The sequence below is a fragment of the Zerene cesonia genome, chromosome 5 (assembly GCF_012273895.1).
Source record: "Zerene cesonia ecotype Mississippi chromosome 5, Zerene_cesonia_1.1, whole genome shotgun sequence".
In the NCBI taxonomy this organism is placed as follows: Eukaryota; Metazoa; Arthropoda; class Insecta; order Lepidoptera; family Pieridae; genus Zerene; species Zerene cesonia.
This window is the reverse complement of record NC_052106.1, coordinates 3,071,583-3,093,098: the sequence shown is the minus strand read 5'-3', so window position 1 is coordinate 3,093,098 and position 21,516 is coordinate 3,071,583. Positions and strand designations below refer to the sequence as shown.

Below are 21,516 nucleotides of genomic sequence, written 5' to 3'. Positions count from 1 at the left end.
GGTTCTATTCACTGGGCCATTAGCAGAATTGCAAATGACATAGATGGATTATACAATAAATGACATAATTTTGTTGGTACAATATCAAAGAAGATAAATGTGTGTGACTGACATACCGATAGCTCCAACGACTGAATATCCAATTGCAAAAATGATGCACATTTTTTATAAAAAACTGTGTTTTCAAACTAGAAAAGATTATATACACTTCCAAATTAAGAATATACCCAAAGCTATTATAACGAACCGATAATCGAGACTAAGGGTAAAGCTGCAAGTCAGCACTGCTATAATTAAGGCCAATTTTTTACTCCCCGCAATTTCCCGAGACCCTCGTTACGTTAATTAAAATACTTGTATTTAATATGAGTGCTTCTAGTTGAGTAGTTTTTGGGCGGGAGAACGGGTGGTGGAGAGTATTTTTACACTCTCGTTTTGATTTTTATTTATATTTTAATATCTCAGGTATTATATTCAATTGTTCCAAAAGCTGAACGAAAAATAGTCAATTTTAAATAAAACAATACCTGACTTTTTTCAATAACCATAGGATCATGTGTATTGTTATATATGATTACAATAATAGTTACATTCCTATGTCAATATTATACAATATCACAATAATATAAAGATTTTTTACTTCAAACATTATAGTCGCCACGAAGCACGCAATCAATCCGTAATTCATATCAACTTGAAATAGCTTCCAAGCGAGATACTGTAAAATGTATCCATTTTTTATTTATTCAGGAATATTTGATCGAAATTCATAGCCAAATTGCGCAGCCTCCGCTGTTATATCCCCTAATGCTTTGAAAACCCTTGTCATTTCCCAATCCATAGCTTTCATATTTTTTTGCGAGCTCCGTTATCCAATTCTTAATTTTCCAAGCCATTCAAGCATATCAATCATCAACGATCCATTTAACGTGTTATCTAGGTATATACGTACATCGTTATCGTCCGAGGTTCTATTGTTCGAGCGATAACAACTGCAAACCAGCAAGCGCCTGAATAAATATGGTTTATATGACATATGACACTAGCTGGCCCGACAGACGTTGTCCAGTCTTTGAGTGAACTGTGAAACGTGCGGTGTTGTGAATAAAGAATAAAATAAGATTACCGATATCCTTTGATATTTTTAGCACAAGCTTTTTTTAAGGTTTTCTTTTATAAGAAGCTTAACTTGAAAATACTATACAAATGGTGTTGATATTTCTTAAAATATCGTACAAAAAAGATAAACATCTTTAATCTTTCTCCAGATTCATCTGAAGCAGATAATATACAAACATCGAAATTTTCGAATTCTTTTCGTTCGAATCCTGCCTCGTGATCAAATTATTTCTATTCTTTCAAAATTTCTCATTTATAAAGCATTTCAATGCTATAAAACTAAAAATTAAATATACAAACAAAACAAACAAACAAAAAACACTTTATTGTGCACCAATAATAACAAAAAGTAACAAAAAATATATGTTTACATTAAAACATAAACATTCACGAGCACAATAGGCGGTCTTATCGCTAAGGCAGCGATCTCTTCCAGACAACCTGGTGGTCAAGGAGAAGCTGTGGAAAATATAAGTATGGGTAATATAGTCTCATATTTACCCCAAATTTCATTATAAATATAACAAAAATAATTATTGCAATGAAATCGTGCATATTGATTATTCACATGAAATTATATTTTGCATTAAAAAGTACATACGTACTCATACATTTTCATACTCTAATTTCTATATAAATACAACAAACATTTGTATATAAAGGCTTTCAATGTTATTTTGATATGTGGTTTATAGTATGAAATGGATGCAAATTAATATCAGTATATTTACGAGAGAAAATGCTGATATCGAAAATATTATCCATGCATTCATTGGCTCAATGAAAATGCTTAATTCTCCTGCATCGATGTGTTAAATCTGTTAATCAATATAGCTTGCAACTAATTAGATAGAAAGTAATCGTTAAATAAAATCATATAAGATTTTAGAATTCTTAATTTCAAAATACAATGCGTACAAATAGCGAGAGCTATTTAATTTACATAGACAATATTTCGATTTTGCAAATTATCGATAATGTTATTAACTGATTCGAAATTCAAGTAAAATTTTAATCTAAAGCAATCATTTTTTATTGCTCTAGATCGGGCTTACAATAATGCACAAACAATTATACCTTCATAATTTATAATATCATGCTACCTCCAATAATACTAAATAGTTTTGTAGCAAAACATAAATAAGCTCTTAATAACTGAAATTCAGAGATATTTTAATTTACTCTCCAAACATTTCTGAAAATACAATACCTTGCCTTTAAAGGAACGAGCTAATAATTCTCTGGTAACAAAAGCTGGCAACTTTAACGAAAGACACGCGTCCGTGAGTCCATCTAAGACGATTGAAATGATATTGAAAATTGTGCCACTTTACTCATTTCATGGTAGGTATTTATTTACACTCTCTAGGTATTTCATTTTTATTAAATTGAACACTTAATTTCGTACTTTATGAAGCGTATATTTTTATTTTTATTTCAGTTTTGCGACACCGGTGAGACTTTGTAACAGCTTCTTGACTGGCACGGTGTAATATAATTATAATTATTTTATATCTAAATGTACAATAAAATCTACATAATATTAGCGTATTAAGTTAGATAATAATTGGCTGGTGTATAATATGCAGTTAAATATAATGAAACTAGTAAAACCCCTTTCTTCCTCCCTTTTTTGTATGTTATTATGCATATAAACCTACCTCTTGAATTACTCTATCCACATAAAAAACTATCTATACAAATAAATGGATGCAAATAACCCCATTAAAATCTGTTGCGTAGTTTTACAGATCTAAGTATACAGCAACAGGCCGCGGAAAGCGACTTTTTTATACTTTGTACTGAATATGTTCAATATACTGTATTTTATATTTTAACTTTTTAATTGAATAATACAAACGTCTACACTAGGCATAAAATAAAATAAACGATTTGTCTGTAATTTAAAATTTGCTATAATATAGAAAACAATGTTCTATTTTATTGGCAATACGTTTCATTTTAACTTACCTTACCCCGTTGCCAGCTAAAAACATTCGTTTCATTTTTATAAAGATTCATCTCGGCCGAAAGCGTTTTCAGTGACATAAGCATGCCTCTTGAATTCCAGGGTCAGACGGAAATAATATCATGTAAATGAATTTAAAACGAAACACCCTGTTTAACTTCATATCGACGGACGGCATAAACCTCGCTTTTGAAAATTTATTTTACTAAAAGCATTTGATTCATAACTTTGACACGAGAGTGCCCAAAATTTTCAGGTGTTTTATTTTGATTAAACATGCAGTGAATTTGCTAGCACGTAATTTATTTATACAAATAAATATTCGAAATATATTTCTACTATTAAAAAAAAACAACATTTAATGAAGCATCATTCATTAGCCATACTTACAATCCAGCCATTATAACATTTATCTATACTATATGTACTAACAGCTAAAGAGTTTGTTTATGATAATCTCAAGAAATTTGTACATATTTTAAAAGTTCCTTCACCGTTCAATATATACGAGTTCCCAGAGTAGAGGCTATCCATATAAGTGCCACTGTTGAAGGCGGGTTTGACCGTTAGTAAATTTCATTATTAAATAACTAATGAACAAATGACTAATAAAGATCAAATTAAAATCCATATTTATAAATATTTGCATGCCAAATTGTTGGCGAGTTGTGCGTACTTAAATATTTTTAAATAACTTTGTAATCACAATTCTAACTAACAAATTCATTTCATTTCAAACAATTTTACACATTGTTCCCTCTTAGTATATATTCATTGCATCCACGTTAAGAAAAGCGACGCGACAGCAAGAACTTAGATGTAAGGAGTAATTTCTCTTCCACACTAGAGCTTGATTTATTACACCAAACGAATCCTTTTTCATTTGAGAAATACGCAATTTAACTTCCTTATATTGTGGGCGGAATTGTAACACCTTGTTATAAGTCAAAAATATGAACAATTTTAGGAATTATATACTCGACTTCTAATGTATCATTGTATTAATATCGTTTAAAACGGCCCTTGAAGCTCTCTCCAATTCTATTATTACGCAAACAAAAATTAATAGAAATTCATAAGTATGTATATTCAAAAGCGTACTTTACCCGACTTAAAAATTTCATAATTTAAATGACAAAAACCTTGATATAGACCTAAAAAAGCTTTAAAACTTAACCTTTTACAAATAAATTATGGTAATGTGACCTTTTCATTGTTGAATAAGGCTAAAAGTACCTGAAACAGAAATGAATACGTTAACTCATAGGCCTCATAAATATTTTTCTTCTGGACAATTTCGAACGTACATTATATACGTTTTGGACACGTGATGACAAACGAGGATTATTTCACCACGAAATTGTTTGCCATTATCTAGTATATCCTGCCATAAATAAATTCAATGTCCTTCCGGTTTTAAGCTTGTTGTAGGGTTGCCAATCTTTTTGTATTTACAGTGTTAAATAAACACTATAAGTAATTTGTGGGTTTTAATTTTTATACGGCGTTTTGTACGTCATAATCGTTTAAGTCGGTGGGTCGCCTGCAAATGGATTGCCATCTTTAGAAGATAAGGGATAAAGGAAAAGTAGATCAAAGCAAAGTACTAGGAGAGGTAAAGAACTGGATAGGATTAACCTGAGCTAAAATATAATATAGTAAGGAAGTCCCACAAAGATTTCATACAAACCCTCTGTTTCATTTGTTGTAGCACTATATTGTCGCAGCTCACTCGTATTTTTAAAGTCAAAAATTTATCACCGATTTGTTTGATGTATTTATTTGCAAGATTAACGAAGATACTAGTAATGAAAGGGCTTCATTTTATCCTGAAAGGAATATCTACACAATATAAAACCATGTTAAATGTAGAACATTTATACATTTGATTATTAGATCACTTTACTCCCAATGAATACGCTACGTCACCTACATACGACGTCGCAAGCGACAAAATTTATGGCTCACCAGCACGGTGTTCCAATGTGCACCCTAAGGAATTCTGGCGTCGCGCCAAACTACCCAAGGGCTTTGGTTTTCCATCTTGCGCAGATGCTTACGAGCCTGCGTTTTACGTCGGAATTGTATTTATTTCGGAGTGTCAGAGTTGTGAGGGCCATAGGAGGACTTAACAAAGACGAATATGATATATGAAATGTGGATGTTGTTCACAGGTTACTGATATAGCTCCAAATTTTGAGTCAATGTAAATTTTTTAAACGCTATATTAAGGTCATCTAATCGAGATAAAGAACAAACTATCAGAGGTTCAAAACATTGTTAATTGAAGACATTTTATACAAAAAAATGTAATCGCTATCTAATAGTATAGAATAATAATGTTAAGTTGAAGTTGGTGCTACGTATGGTGTTATATATTAAAAATATCAATTTTGGTCAACGAAAACTTTATACCGTCATTTTAAATAGTTTATTTTTCTATATCTACTTTTAAAGATGAAATAGACTATAAAAGTATTTTAGTCCAAAGTTATTTATTAATGAAAGAAAAATATCGAAAAATTATGTAATAAAATTAGATATTCCTAAAATACGTAAAATTATAAAATTTTCCAGATTGGCACAAAGCATGAAAACAACTACATACCATTTCTAGAATTAATAAATGATATAAATATTTTCACTTAAATTTTCTACAATTAAACTTAAAGCGGCCTCTGTTCTATTTAAACCCAAAGTATCTCACATTTCCATACGTTTATAGTCCTGTATTAAATTCATAAATAAAACGCAACACAACCAATCGCGCAAAATGAGAGAACAGAATATATTAAAGACAACATTATTTCTGGTGCGAAGAAACATATATTTTTAGGTACGTCAGAGAATTACGTTTGCCTTTTGTGAAGTTTCTAAATAGTACTCTCTAATTCGATAGACAAAAGGCTCCCTTTGGTGTGATTGATGGTTTTATTCGAGTGCTTATACGGCGATTATCTCTCTATATTACAGTAAGTGCGTTCATTAGAATAGAAGTAACTAGTACTTCATCTGCAGCATATCTGTGTACGACAGTTAGGTTAACTTTTCGTATTAAAATAATACAATGCGAAATAAAATGCGGTAGAAGCTAAGTTATGGCTTAGTATACTATATCTTGCTTCTGCAGTCTTATTGATTTATATTCCATACAGTAAAAATACATACATACCTATTTATTTACTACAAAATATATGACTTGTGCTGCCTTTTCCATCCACGTTAACAAAACTCAATCGATTGTATTTTAAAGAGGAAAAGGTTCTTAATTGGACTGTTTTTGTATTTATTACCTCACAACTCTTACTGTGTGAACCGATTTTGGTGTTCCTTTTGTTATTTGAAAGCTGGTGCCTCCTGTATGGACGAGTCGAAGTTGGTCTTATATAAACATTAGGTGGTTAAAAATTTTTGTTTTTGTTACTTGATAATTCTTCTAACGAAAATTTTCAACAACTGAATGATGTGAATCTTTATGTGAAATAGTTGTTTTTAGGTTCCATTTTAGAATTCGTAATGGTACCTTAACTACAGAGACGTCGGATTCTCTTTCGTAGAAATGTATTTTTTACTAGCTGCGCCCCGTGGTTTCATCCACGTAAGTTTGTACCCCGTAAGAATATCGGGATATAAGTTGCCTATATGTTATTCCAGTTGCCCAACTATCTACGTACGAAATTACATTGCCATCGGTTTAGTACTTTTTGCGTGAAAGAGTAACAAATACACACACACCCTTACAAACTTTCACATTTATAATATTAGTAAGATAGGATAGCAGGATGTTCCTAATTACTACAAGTTAAAAATGAAATAGCACATTTTTTATTTTCGTGGTATTGCTTGTTCATCAGTTTGTTAGTTAAAGAGGATTTTGTATGAAATGATATTTAAATTAAACCTCAAAACAATTCAAATGCTAAACAAACGCAACGCTTTTATTTTCGTGGTATTGCTTGTTCATCGTTCGTTACTCAAAGGAAAGAATTTAACTGCTTTGTGACAAGCAGATAGCATTAAAGGATTTGTTTGTTGCAATAAAGTCTCTCTAAAATCCAACACTACTGGTTCTTATTTATTACGTTGCAATAACTATTTACTACGACAAGTTCTGCTTAAATTACGTGAAAAGTCTGCAATAAGTCGAATTGAAACCACGTAACGATTTATATTACTTACGCTTCAATCATTTCATTTTATTTATTGAACTGTTAGTTTAAAAAATTAAAAATCTTTTTGTAATGTTTGAATTAATTGTGATTGATTAATTATGACGGATGCCATTTTAATTAGCGGTGAGATCCCAGATCTAATTGTACAACAGATGTATTTTGTATTTATGGCACAAAATAGGTAAGTAATTATTTTGCCTTTTATTCCATATTAAGCGCGGGGTCGTCAATCGTTAATGGGCCAAAATTACAAATTTTATTGATATTCAAAATCATGTCTGTAGCTTTACAAATTTCGCTCTAATGAATAAATACTTTACAACAACACCTCATTAAAACTCAGCACAAATATTAACCAAAAGCGTATACGACATTTTTTCTTTTTCTTTAATCATTGGCTTATCGATTATTAAATGACGCGATAATCTGGAGCAATGAAAGGCCGGCTTAGTGAGTGTTAACCCTAATCTAATATAAGAGCGTGATTGGAAAAAGCACTTATAGCATCGTGTAGATTGTAGAAATAACATTAAATATTCCTTTGTGGTTGCTAATAGCTCATTTGATGTTTAGAGCTTACAGCGAAGCCTATTGTCGAACAATCGATTTGTGAAGGCAACTCCACAGAACGGCGAATAATATGGTCTATAGAGTAATGGAGTGGGTAACCGTCTAGGTTACTTCAATTTTGCATTGCCAAATATATAACGCCTCTGTGAACAACACATTTAAATACCGAGCGTAAATAGCGCGCTCAGAAACTATATCAAACATGAATAGCTATCATAATATTGTATTGCTGTAGTACAATACAGACTAATTATTAATACGAATTGTTTATATCCCTTATACGCCATTAGCAAATGGCGTTTAGGGATATAAAGTGCTTGAAAGCATAAAAGCTTTTTAATCAAATATTGTTGAATATCTAGAGCTTACATGGACACATTTATGTGTGCTTTTAAATATAGTATACAATAAACATTTCTGTACATACATAAAACAAATAATTTAAAAGACAGTTTGATTTAAAATTCATTCAAATTGAAACGTACTGATTGATAAGATTATAGCATTTTCAGCTTATACATAAACATTCTTTAGATAATTCCACGCTTCATCCATTTCGCAAAGGCACGATCGCTTAATGTTAATTATAATTAAACACCTCGACAATCGTGGTTACTTTATTAAGTTAAGTGTTTTTATTATATTACCTTCAGAAGACATTATAATGAATAGATTACTCACGTCACTGACAACAGAACCTTTAAAGGAAAAAACACAGACAGAGCAATATTTCTCCCTCAAAGTAATCCGACAAAAATGAAGCGTGTGCCAAAGACTGTAAAGCTAGCTCTTAATATTGTCATAATTTTTATTGAACGATCTCAAATAAAGCGTTGATTGATAAACGACCACACTGGGTAATGCTGGCGGGCCGTCTAATCTCATTTATTGCTTCCATGAATCGATACAGGCTGATGTGCTTTCTTTGAGTTAATATAGCGATTTCTATGCATTTTCAGTGTATTAAATCTATACGGAAATAATCGGCAATTATGTAAAATACGAGAAGCTACGCACTCTATTGAATTCAGAAGTTTCTACATTACAATCATTGCTTCTGCGTAATTATTTCATAAAAAAAAACTATTGAATCATTGATGGATGCCATAGAGCTTAGTGTCAAAAGAGTCTATAAATCTGTTGTCTAGATAAAGGGCAAGCAGTCCATTAAACATCATGAATATTTTAAAGAACGGGAATCATGCATGTTCTGTATCTGGAAAGAGTTTTTTCGCTTTGTGACGTATAAAAACTGCAGGACAAAAGGATAGCCCCGTCGGCCACATGGATTTAGGTTTCCATTTACGAGATGCTTCATATCGAACTTTCCGGTACATGCATCGGTTCTTTTATGGATTCTGGCGCGCGTTACGGCGTTAGCCTTTTAAATTGACACAAAATACAATTTCAATTTTAATTCAAGTTCAGCATAGACTAGAATCGCATGACAAGATTTTTCGCAAATATAATAATAGTAGATCTTTGAAGTTCACATAAAGAGTTTGTACAATGCACATAACAAATTAATGAAATTGTAAATTCGTCAAATCAAAAACAAACAATCTCGAAACAAGATTGCATGAAGCAATAAAATTATAAAGTCATATATGGATTCTGGTTTCATGTTTACAATTAAACGATTTAAATAAAACCTAAATGAATATTCAGCGTCACGTTTGAAGTTTTTTTGCATTAAATTGAAAATTGCGTAACGAGTGATGCAGCGTGATTTATTAATTATTCAACCAAAGTTTCGTTTTAAATATTAAATACTAGCGGTCCGTCCCAGCATTTTAAAATGTATTACACATTATATAATTCAAGCTTGCTATTCAAGGATCACGTACATATGTAATGGCGAAAGAATATTTGAAATCGTCCCAGCAGTTTCTGAGATAAGCGCGTTTGAAACAACAAACAAACAAACTGTTCAACTTCACAGTATTACACCTACAGACATTATTTAGATGAATGACGTATATTCGATTCTGTTTTTCTATCTTTTTATTGTATTACTATTAATTGCGTTAATAAAAATTAATTATGCTATCTATAATTAACTTTCTCTCCTTTATCAGAACACACTTTTTTACAAAGCTGTCCTAATGTAAAATATGTTTTCTGTCTTATAAATAACTAGCTACGCCCCGCGGTTTCACCCGCTTAAGTCTGTATCCCGTAGGAATAGCGGGATAAAAAGTTGCCTATATGTAATTCCAGTTGTCCAGCTTTCTACGTACTAAATTTAATTGCAATCGGTTCAGCAGTTTTTGCGTGAAAGAGCAACAAACACACACACGTCCTTACAAACTTTCACATTTATAATATTAGTAGGAAGCAGGATAATTAGTCTGCGTATTTAAATTGTATTCATACATAAGAGACATACAATACAATATAAAAAATGCATCTAACATACGGTTGTCTAAGTAACCCTAATATTTCAACGATAAAACTACAAGGATCTAATACTGTTTCATCTGTTTTTACCAGGCTAAACTATTTTTTACCAAGTTTTATTTCATCCATGAGCAATGTGGAAAATTTGGAACATTTTGTCCTTTTTCACGACAACCCAAGTTACCGCCATCCCACCGCCTAAAGAAACCTTCGAATTGGGCTCTTCGTATAGTCGAAAATGAAATTTCGGATAAATTTCAGCGGTCAATTTGTCGAAAGTTGGCTTAGAAAGTTGAAACCCTGATTTTCTTGATTTCACATTTGTATTTATATATACTTCTAACAATTCTTAAATTATTATTATCACACGCTTAATCAGCTCATTTTATACCAAAATAAAGAATTCAAAGAGCATCAGTTTATATAACTGTTTTATCGTACATTATGAGAAAGCGTCAAATAAATTCGTGAAGGGTTCACTTTATTAGTTCTGTATCACTTTATGAGCGTAATAAGTTGGAGGGAAAAACAAACCATTTTACGAATCTTAATAGACACAAGTAAATAATAAGAATCACCAAATATTGAAACGAATGCAACAAATTCGATAAATTATACCTTTGTGTTATTGTTATTGTCAGGAGAGGGTTTAATAAAAGAGTTTTTTTATCCTTCTGTCTGTCTTTCTATCAGTCTATTTGATCTGGCTAATCTTTGTAACAGTTGGACAAATTTTGAAGACACTTTCACTGGTATATAGCTGATACTTTTATCCTAATATTCCCACGAGAAAATTAATATATAAAGAAATTACACATTTACACGGGTGACACCACGGGATGCAGCTAGTACTAAGTAAGGATTCATAAAACACAAATCTCGTCCTAAACCCTAGAAGCCTAACTACGAAGGCCGATTACAATTCTTTCAACTTTTCCAATAAAACTTCCCACTATGTTTTGGGTGGTTAGCTTTGAATACCGTTTTATTTTCGTCTCCCCATTGTGATATTATGTCGATAATAATAAGTTATGAGACATTTTCAAACTGTATTAAAGAGCTTATTTTAGTTTACTTAAAGACTTTTCAACTGACGGTTTTTTTGTGGTTCTGTTACTCCATGGGTTTCCATCCTTCTGACGTGATTCTTTGTGTATATGATAAAGGATTGATGTCATTTGATGCCATTTTAGTGGTACCTCGCTCACGGACGCCTGACGCAGATCGAGTGACCTTTTATGTAATAATTATTCAATTGTCAAATAATGCAGCGTTTATAAATGTAAACTATGATGATTTATATATTTTATGTACCTAATTTGTTCTTTGATCGAGATTATTGCTATTATGCCATAGATGTCGTGAAGTTACCTTAACGGATAAAAATGTAATATTATAGTTTTTTGTAATTTATTTGAATTAAAACGAACAATACATATTTTTGTTTGGATTTTCCATAGAAGTCTTAATGATCATTTTATATTTAAATTTTGAAATAATTTTTAGTTATTATTAGACTAATATTGTGTGAAGACATTTACTAGAAACATAATGAGACAAAGAAACTATATTTAACGTATACAACGCAACTATAGTCTGCTCTTAGGAAGTGGCCGTGACATTGAAAGCTAAATTACTCATAATGCCGATGTAAATGACACTGGACGGGACAGCTGAATTGAGGCTTTATACCGCAACAATTAAGATTTCAATTCGCATATGTACTAGATAGTTACGTATCACATGATATCTATTATAAATTGCATCTGGAACTGTGTATAACAGGGTTCCGTATGAATTATGTTAACAATTTATATGAATCTATATTTTAAAATGTCTTTTTATTCAACACAAAAGTGACTCACATCGAACAAAAATTAAATATTTAATATTGAGACTGATCATGGTATTGAGTATATTATACCATACAAACTATTCACAATAAACATAGCTATGATAATCTTTTTAAAATGCTTTTGTTAGCTTCACGTGCATGTTAGTATACTTGTATATTTGGATGTAACCAACTATTAGATTCGATTTTGACACGCTTTAACAAATTTAACTCAAACTTTGTACTCGTATCAAGGATCGGAAAATACTGTTGGAGGACTGAGTGACTGAGCGATTGAACACTTCTGTTAGCTTATGATACAACAATTTTATGAGCTTATCGTATTATCATCATTATGATCGCCAGGAGAATTTAGTTGCTTCTTTCGTTAAGGTGTATTTCAGTTTTTTTGTATATTTATTATGTGAGCTTATGAACCACACGTTCACATCAATAGATGCGTGTAATAGGTATACAATTTGATTAAAATAAAGTATTATTAAACGATATTTATGTCTTAAATATTATGTTTCCACAATTATATAATGAGATATTAATGATCCATTAGAAATGTATATCAGTGTAATAAGTGAGCTGGTGGGTATTAGACTATTCAAGTGAGTTGTTATCTATAACTCAACAGAAGATAAATATTGACATTAATATACAGTTTGAATTTTATTGACTTTATTTACAAATCGTTTATAATTTGTGCATACAACATGGGTATTGTTAGAAAATGTGTGCTGAACAGGAATTCAATAAGGTAGCGTATATAATTTTAGTTTAATTATTGAAAAAAAAAAAAACTTTTAGACTTTAGTTTTAGTCTTCTGGTAAATACCCTACCTAATACCCTACTTTGTATTAAACGTGTTCAATAAAATACGATAATTAGTGTTTTTTTTTTTTGTGTACTGATTTTGTATGCGTATTTATTTATTATAACTGCGTAGATTTACATTTACGTTAGAACTGCTACTACTATATAACATTTCATTGGATAATTTACTAAGAAATCGTCGAGAAAGTCATCGCATGATATAATTAAAGCATAAATAAATTTAAGCTTCAATCAATTGCAGATTTATTGTCATTTGATAACATTTTTGAATTTGAATTGTTACCTCCCTTCCAGGGACGTTGGTAACCTTTTATATAGAAATAATATAGAAAAGAAATATCTATAAAAACATTATCAACAAAACTGATGCTCAGATATGATTGTTCGATTTAATAAATAGCAATAAATTATTTTATAAGCAATTAAGATTGAGTAATTTAATATATAATATCATGCCAAGCATTGTACTATTATAGTTAATTTAATTATTTATTAGATACGTCTCAACAAACGCAACGCTCGGAACAACAGATGTGGGGTCGCGTGATCTGAAATCATGGAAGGAAATACCCGGACCATCGAAGATGATGTCTCTAATTACGAACTACGCGAAATTTCTTTTTCCGAAACGTATGTTACTTATATATTATGTGTTTTTGTTTATTTCAAACGCGTTACAATTATTTAGGAACGATTGAAAAGTAAGTTCTAATCAATAAAATTACAAATCGCATTACAAACACTTATAGAACTTTTATAAAGAAAATGATTAATTTTACAACACATTTACAAGGAGTAGTAGGTAAATAAAAATAGTAGGTAAATGGAGTGATAATTAAATTAATAATATCCAGACATTCAAGCTGCAACGGAGAGGCCAATGTATGATATGATGCACAAATTATATGGACCTATCGTTAAAGTGGATGGGATTTTTGGTGCGCGTACTATAATCATTTTACTGGACGCTAAAGCATCAGAAGAAGTAAGTTATTCATTATAATTATCATCATCAGCCCATACACGTTCCCACTGATGGGACACAGGCCTTCTATGAGGGTTCTTATTTTGGCAGGACGAGGGAGGGGATTGTAATGATATTATTGCATAATTGATCAAACTTATCTAAATTGAAGTGTACTTATCTAAGTTAAGTGTGATAATTTGTAAATGATAAAATTGAAATGAGTGTTAATATGATGTCAACTAGCACAAAGGATTTATATTCACCTACCTACATATATATGTTTACCACGTTATAACACCCACTAAAAATAAATATAGCAAGACGTTCATAAAATTCATTTTATCTATATAAGTGACTTTTCTTTAACATAAAAAAATGCTATTGTTTGCAACCCTTAAACGGCAATAATGAAATAATATGTTCTAAACTGATTAAAAATTATGTTATGATAATTGTAGATTTATACATACTTTTATTAAGTACTACTAATATAGCCTTTATGCACTATATTATAGTACATCACCTACTAAGCATGAAATTATTAATGCGTTCAGTAGACAGACCCAAGCAATTGTGCAATCGACAAATTCGTTTCCTCAATGTTCAAAGGACTCCATCATTCCAATGGAATATTGGAATTTATATATAAACCGTTTGCAAAATATTGTTTTTGTGCTTGTATTCATATATAACTCAATTGCTTTCAGGTTCTTCGAGGCGAAAATTGGTTGCCTATCAGGCCTGGTTTTGATACTCTAGAAAGTTATAGAAAGGGTAAAAATAAAGCTACCCCCGGCTCTCCAACTGGACTCGTGACAGAGTAAGTATTTATAGACCATTGGGGTGTATTATTAATCAATAATAATGTATATAATAGGCAGTGTTTTTGTAAAACAGAGTTATTTTTAAAGACAAACTAAACTGCTTTTACATTATCAGAATTAGATTACATTTTTATTGACGGACGGGAGACACCAGTTTTCAAATAAAAAAAATCTTAAAAATCAGTTCACACAGTAAAAAAGTATGAAATATTAAGCACCAAAAAATATAGTCCCATTGATTACCACCTCCTTTTTTAGAAAACACTCGAAAACGTCATTATAACGTTAAACGAAGTAAGAAAGAAAAAAGATTTTCAAACAAAAACAAACATGATTTCCACTTGGTACTTTTGAAAAGTAAACATTTTTGTAAATGGAAAATGACGAAAATTCATGTCGTTCTGCTAATATTGTAGAGGCTAAGTTTGTGAGTTCCATATTGTGGGAAAATTTTCCCTTGTTCCCTTCCTTCGCCTCACTTTAGACATGAGAGTTTTGGAAAATTTGAGCAAATGGCTTAACGATATTATATAGTTTACACGTAGAAATAATGCTATTAGATAATAACCTTATAATTTTTCTAATTGATACATCGCTATGTTGCAAGAATAGGGCTATGAGTAAATCGATAACTGAAATTTCCATTAAAGTCTTTACTAAAATTAATTATTCCATTACAGTCACGGTGAAGTTTGGAAGAAATTTAGGTCAGCGGTGAATCCGATTTTAATGCAGCCGAAAACTATAAGACTATACCGGAATACATTAACTGAAGTAGCTGACGAAACTATAACCAGGTAAACGTCAAAACTTGTACTTATTTAATTAAAATAATTGAAGTTTGAATTTCGCAAAGATCCCACAATGCTTTCAGCGATTCTATTAGTGGGATGCAGCAACTTTGAGCAGTTATGATTCCGAAATAATTAAGTATATTTCATTCAGTGGCTAATGAATAAATAATATTTGATGCGAATTTTAATACGATACAAATCGATTAAAGTATTATAGGATAGGAAATTAATATCTTTTCCACCTTTGCAAAAAAAAAAATTATTGAAATTTAAACAGCGAAAAACATGCTTTACTCTGAAGTCAAGATTTATAAATGATACTATACAATACGTAACTAAATGCTAACATAACTAACATAACATGCAGACTGTTTCTAATCCCAATATTTTCAGACTAAAATCCAAAAGAAACTCCGCAAACATGATAGAAGATGACTTCGATTTAGAAATGAATCTGTGGTCTCTCGAGTCAATTGGTGCGATAGCGCTCGGGAAACGACTTCATTGCCTGGATTCCACACTTCCAAATAACTCGCCTGTAAGACAACTCATTCAAACCGTTCGAGATATATTTGTGCTGGTTGAAAAACTTGAGTTCCGACCGAATGTTTGGAGATACATCTCGACTCCCATGTACAGACAAATTATGAAGCGATATGCGGACCTCGACAGGTGATATATATATATATATATATATATTTTTTTATGTCATATTCGGCAATGGAACTGGTGTGTCGCCTGATGGTAAGCGCTACCACCGCCCATGAGACATTTGGAGAGCCATAAGGTCAATTGCTGACCCTACGCTTCTACAAATGGATTGCCGACTTTAAATTGGGAAAGGGTTAATATTATAGGGGATAATATTGACGAGGGGAATAAAGGAAAGGACTGGGAAGGGTAAGAAAAAGAATTAAGGTCAAGTTAAGCCTTTTACGTAAAGAATTTTAATTCTTTTTGCTAGTAACAACCTACAATAGCGAAACTTAATCCATTAATTTATCATGCCATACATTATTCTTCGAGGCTCATTGTTATAAAAGACGCAAAGGTGATTTTACAAAAGAGTTTTGTCTTTTTTTATTTATATGTAGATTTATATGTACAACAGGTATCCGTTTTTGTTAGACCCAAATTAATCAAAGCTTTTAACCATTTATATATATTATAATAACAATTCGACCTCTTTATATATTAAATTATACCCTACTTTATTATATATTTTGATAATATTTCAATTAAAAATAAACCTTATCTGTAAAGTCTTACGACACAATTCATCAAAGAGGCCAAAAACGATCTGAGTACACGGAACAAAAAACCAAATGAAGAGAGAGGAGTATTGGAAAAACTCCTTGAAATTGATGAGAAAATAGCAACCATCATGGCCAGTGATATGTTATTCGCAGGCGTTTAAATTATTTGCTTAGCGTTTTTTATGTTTAAAGATGTAAATAATTTGTTAAGCTTTAAACATCGCGGGCGGAAATCATGTATAAATAAATATATATTATTTAAATAGCTCCCTTAAAGTTTAAAAAGTATCTTGAATAGATTTGACAGATGGCTACCAATGGGTTGTGGTCAGATACTTACATGTTATATTGCTTAAAAAAAAAGGCTCGTTTGTTCTCTCGAAAAAAATCTACTTTCATTAATAAAATCACAAATACCATTCACAAAAGAACTGCAGGTTGCATTTTAAACATTGCGTTTCCACAACATTGAACTCAATTACGTATAGCATTAAAAGCGAAACAGTAAAAACAGTAATTTAAATAAAGACAATGAACGCTTCTTTTGTGCTATACCACGTCGTGATTGCACTTTTATATGCTAGAAATTTCACTTTCGAAAGCTCATAGTAAGTTTACATTTTTTTTAGATTTCATTCGTTAATTAAGAATATTTGAAAATTAATCATAGCAATTTTCAAGTTAACCATACTGGACACTTACACATACATAGAAAAAATATTTATTTTTTTGTTATTTTATTTTAAAAACTTTATAAAATCCTAACACAACGTAATTAAACAAAAGATGTATGGTGATAGGTTAGGTAATAGATTGAACAAAAGATGTATAAATAAGGTGACGCTTTTTCTGAAACAAAATTTATTATATCGCTGCGTCAATTTTTGCTTACAAGGTTACAATGTATTTAATATATTATCTTGTATGTCTTATTTCACTCTAACGTATAACTTATATTTACAAGAAATTTCGTTACTTAAAAAAGGTGACGTCAACATAGTTTAAAATAATAGCAAAGCAGGATTAAGACTAACTAAATCAATATAAAGTGTAATCATAACATTTAAATTTGAATTCCATGTAATTCCAGACGTCAAACAGTGTGATTGCAACTCTATATCTGCTGGCAAACAATCCTGAAAAGCAAAACAAACTGCGCGAAGAGCTATTATCTGACAGCGATAAGCGGCCATACTTAAAAGCTTGCATAAAGGAGTCAATGCGAATGTTGCCAGTCGTGATGGGAAATATAAGGAAAATTTCAAAAGAATACCATCTACTCGGATACAAAATACCCAAGGATGTGAGTTTTATGAATAATTTCCATATTATTTTAACGCTTGATATAGGTGTTTAATTTATATTCATTCGACGTTATTTTCTGACGTATAATTATTCTCGAAATTGTAACGCTAAGAGACTACACCGGAGATTATATGTTACATGTTATTACGAAACGTTACCCCATAATGAATGAAGAATTTCTCATAAAAATAAATATAATAGACGCATACATTACATTGAAAGGGCTTAATTTTAATCTTTTAAGATTTCACCATGTGATACGAGGATAAAAATGTACGTCGCCTTCTTCATTTATGCCATATTTTCAGTTCATTGTCGCTAATTTACCTTTGTACATTAAATAAAGAAAAACAACTAACAAAACAACTTCACAATTTCCACAGACGCACATTTTCTTCATCCACCAATACCTGTCCATGCTGGAGGCTCACTTCCCTCGACCGACCGAGTTCATTCCTGAGCGATGGGTTGCTGACAAGCACGACCCCATGCACTATCGCAATGCCGACCCATTTGCGTATAATCCATTCGGCTTCGGGGCGAGAAGTTGTATAGGTAATTCTTACTACCTTTCTAATTAGAAATGCGAAAGCGTATTTGTTTCTTTGTTCATTTGTCTGTCTTTCTTTAAGACGCGGGCGGAATGCTAGTATTTCTTGTTAACAAATATGAGAGAACCCAGAAGTGGGGAATAAACATATCGTGAGTTGCACTGAACATTTAGAAATAAAAAAACTTTTTAACGGATTTTAAACGCGATCGACTCATTATATTATTAACGAAACGTCGGGTTTATAATAAAATGAATAAGCACGTTTAAAATCCCTTAAAAAGTTTTATAATTTCTACATGTACAATACTCGCGTAAAATCAAACACAAGAAAATACTACGCACTGAACATTTTAGACTCATCAACAACAATAATTTAATATTTTTATTTATGTACATATTTTAGTGTTAGATGTCCTAAACAAGCAATAAATACTGTCTTATGCCTGTTTTTATTCAGAAATGCACTTTAATTACATCTAAATCCAGTTTAGTTCTAAATATATATCGTTTCTTACAGTACTAGGAGAGAAGTGATCAACGCCTTTATTAAGTTAATATACCTATTTATAAACCCGTTAAAGGCACTACCTGTCTATCGCTAATTAATTAGCATAACTAATTTATCATCGTAGCTGCATCGGATGCGTTAATATACACACAATTTATTATGGGCTTGGGAAATGAATACGAAATTAAAAATAATATGATGAGATATATTTGTCATTATTAAGTATAAGGCTTAAGTTCATATCAAAAGAAAGAAATAAACATTTATTTATCAGGAATAGCACTAACGAAACAAATAAAAAAAAATACACAAAACCGAAATCAGCCCAAAACAAAATCAAATTAAGAATAAGAATCAAAAACAATCACGTGAACCTAAACTATAACAATAAAAGCAGCAGATAAGAGAAGTGTGTCATAGCGACCCTGACTAAAAGAAGACAGCCCAGCTCATGCTGCAATGTTTAGGAACATTGACAGCGCTGTTTTTCAGTGCCCCCTTTGAGATTGAGGTTTCAAGCGGTGACGCATATTCGGTATTATTAATTATTGTTACTAGCGTTTACGGTAGTTGATCACTTAACACCAGGCCCATCCACTCATTGCTTGATCTCCAATAAAAAATATTCTCAAGCTACCATTCCTATATATATACTGACATAAAACAATATTCAATGATTTGTTTTTAACTTTTTTTATTAACTGATTTCGTTTAATATCTGAATTCAAAAGGGAAGAGGTTCTATTTTCCAACGTTCAATTTGTAAGGTAAAATTTATTTTTTCAGGGCGTCGGATAGCTGAATTGGAAATCGAAACTTTTATAAGTACAGCGATACAAAACTTTCGACTCGATTGGATCGGCCCTCCGATAAAGACACGGATGGGTGCTATTAACTACGTCGTAAAACCATTCAACTTTGTTTTCAATGACATTTAATGAGACGATTTTAAAGGTCGATCTAAAAAATAAACGATATTTTTCGTTTAAATAAAATTAGGAGTAACATTCATATTCATAAATATAGTATTTTATTAATTCAAAGAATGGTTTTATCAGGCCTTGGGTTCACCATAAATTATGCCTTTTAGCTGATCATGTCATCTTAAAACTGTACTATTTCTATATTATTCCTCAGTTATTTCTCATAACTCAAAATTATAAAAAATCAAAACAAATTATAAAAAATCTTGTCACTAAAGTTCGTTTGCCTTTTAATTCTTTCTGTATACGATATTGAATGTTGACACGTTGGGATATTAATTATTTTCGATTTCGATAAGTCAAACATACCTAATGTTACCAAAATTCCATAACAATAACATAGAGTTAAGCGTCTAATAAATGCTTAATATCTTACATACTTGCATACGGACTACCAGCCAGTCTATCACAGTTTCCTAAGAGTAACAGAAGAGTTCAAATACCTGTTAAAAATCTATAATACCATTAGTTTTTAAAACTATAATATATTTACTATAAGCGTATATAATAATAAAATATACTTCTCGCAATCCTTAGTCATAAAATTGAAAGATCGTCGATACATGCTCCCCTAGTAAAGTGTTTCGACTCTTCATGAATATATTATACGAAATAAGGCTCTTGCATTATTTAACATAAAAATGAATACACTGATATGAATTCATATGAAAAATTCTCTTGTGTATCGTTCCCTCCCATTTGGATGCGACGAAATTGTACTCGCATTGTGACAGGTTAAAAGACAGTTTTTCTTTTGGTTTTCAGATAACGAAAAAATACTTAATATCTACACGTTTACGGACTTTTTAATGCTCGTGAATCTGAATTAGTCATGCATACTAAAACATTTTTTTTGACATTGATTTAAAGTCAGTTTTACCACACGCTAATAAAGTAATTGGAAATCTATTCGACAATGTTTTTAAATCTAATTGTTCATTTTTATTGATATACAAGGGGAAAAACATATAAGAGTTGAATACAATCTCACTAATATATTTTTATACAGTTTTTGCTTATAAACTATAACATATGAAAGCGCAAAAGTTACATACTATGACTGGAATCTAGGGGCGTAACTACATTTAACCACAACATGTGGTGTACACACGATTTTATACAATTTTTTTATCAATATAAAACATGGGACGGAAGTTTAGAATAAGAGGATTTTTTCCATATATTGCGTGACCAAAACCCGTACAATTACGATAGGGAAAATTTACGTCACGTAGCATTTGGTGCTAATATTTCCGGGCACCGGTTTTTTCATCGTTTTTACTGTCACTTGCATGGATACTCTTAAGTTAGTAACTCCGGGATTTTTAAATGCAGCTACTGTATAGTAACATAAATACACGCAATTATACATCTCAGCTTACCATCAGACGAGGTTGTGGTCAAGCGCTTCCCTATCA

General features: G+C 31.1%; 1 protein-coding gene across 1 annotated transcript; it reads left to right on the top strand.

Annotated features, from left to right (window-relative positions):
- The first annotated feature begins 12,729 nt into the window (after positions 1 to 12,729).
- Positions 12,730 to 20,965, top strand: LOC119840006 (cytochrome P450 CYP12A2-like). The gene is given in 10 exon segments (XM_038366491.1): positions 12,730 to 12,830; positions 13,405 to 13,538; positions 13,763 to 13,893; positions 14,583 to 14,695; positions 15,380 to 15,496; positions 15,887 to 16,165; positions 16,757 to 16,924; positions 17,851 to 18,052; positions 18,438 to 18,609; positions 19,902 to 20,965. Coding segments are annotated over 10 exon segments (1,512 nt in total). The 5' UTR covers positions 12,730 to 12,786; the 3' UTR covers positions 20,054 to 20,965.
- Positions 20,966 to 21,516: the final 551 nt, after the last annotated feature.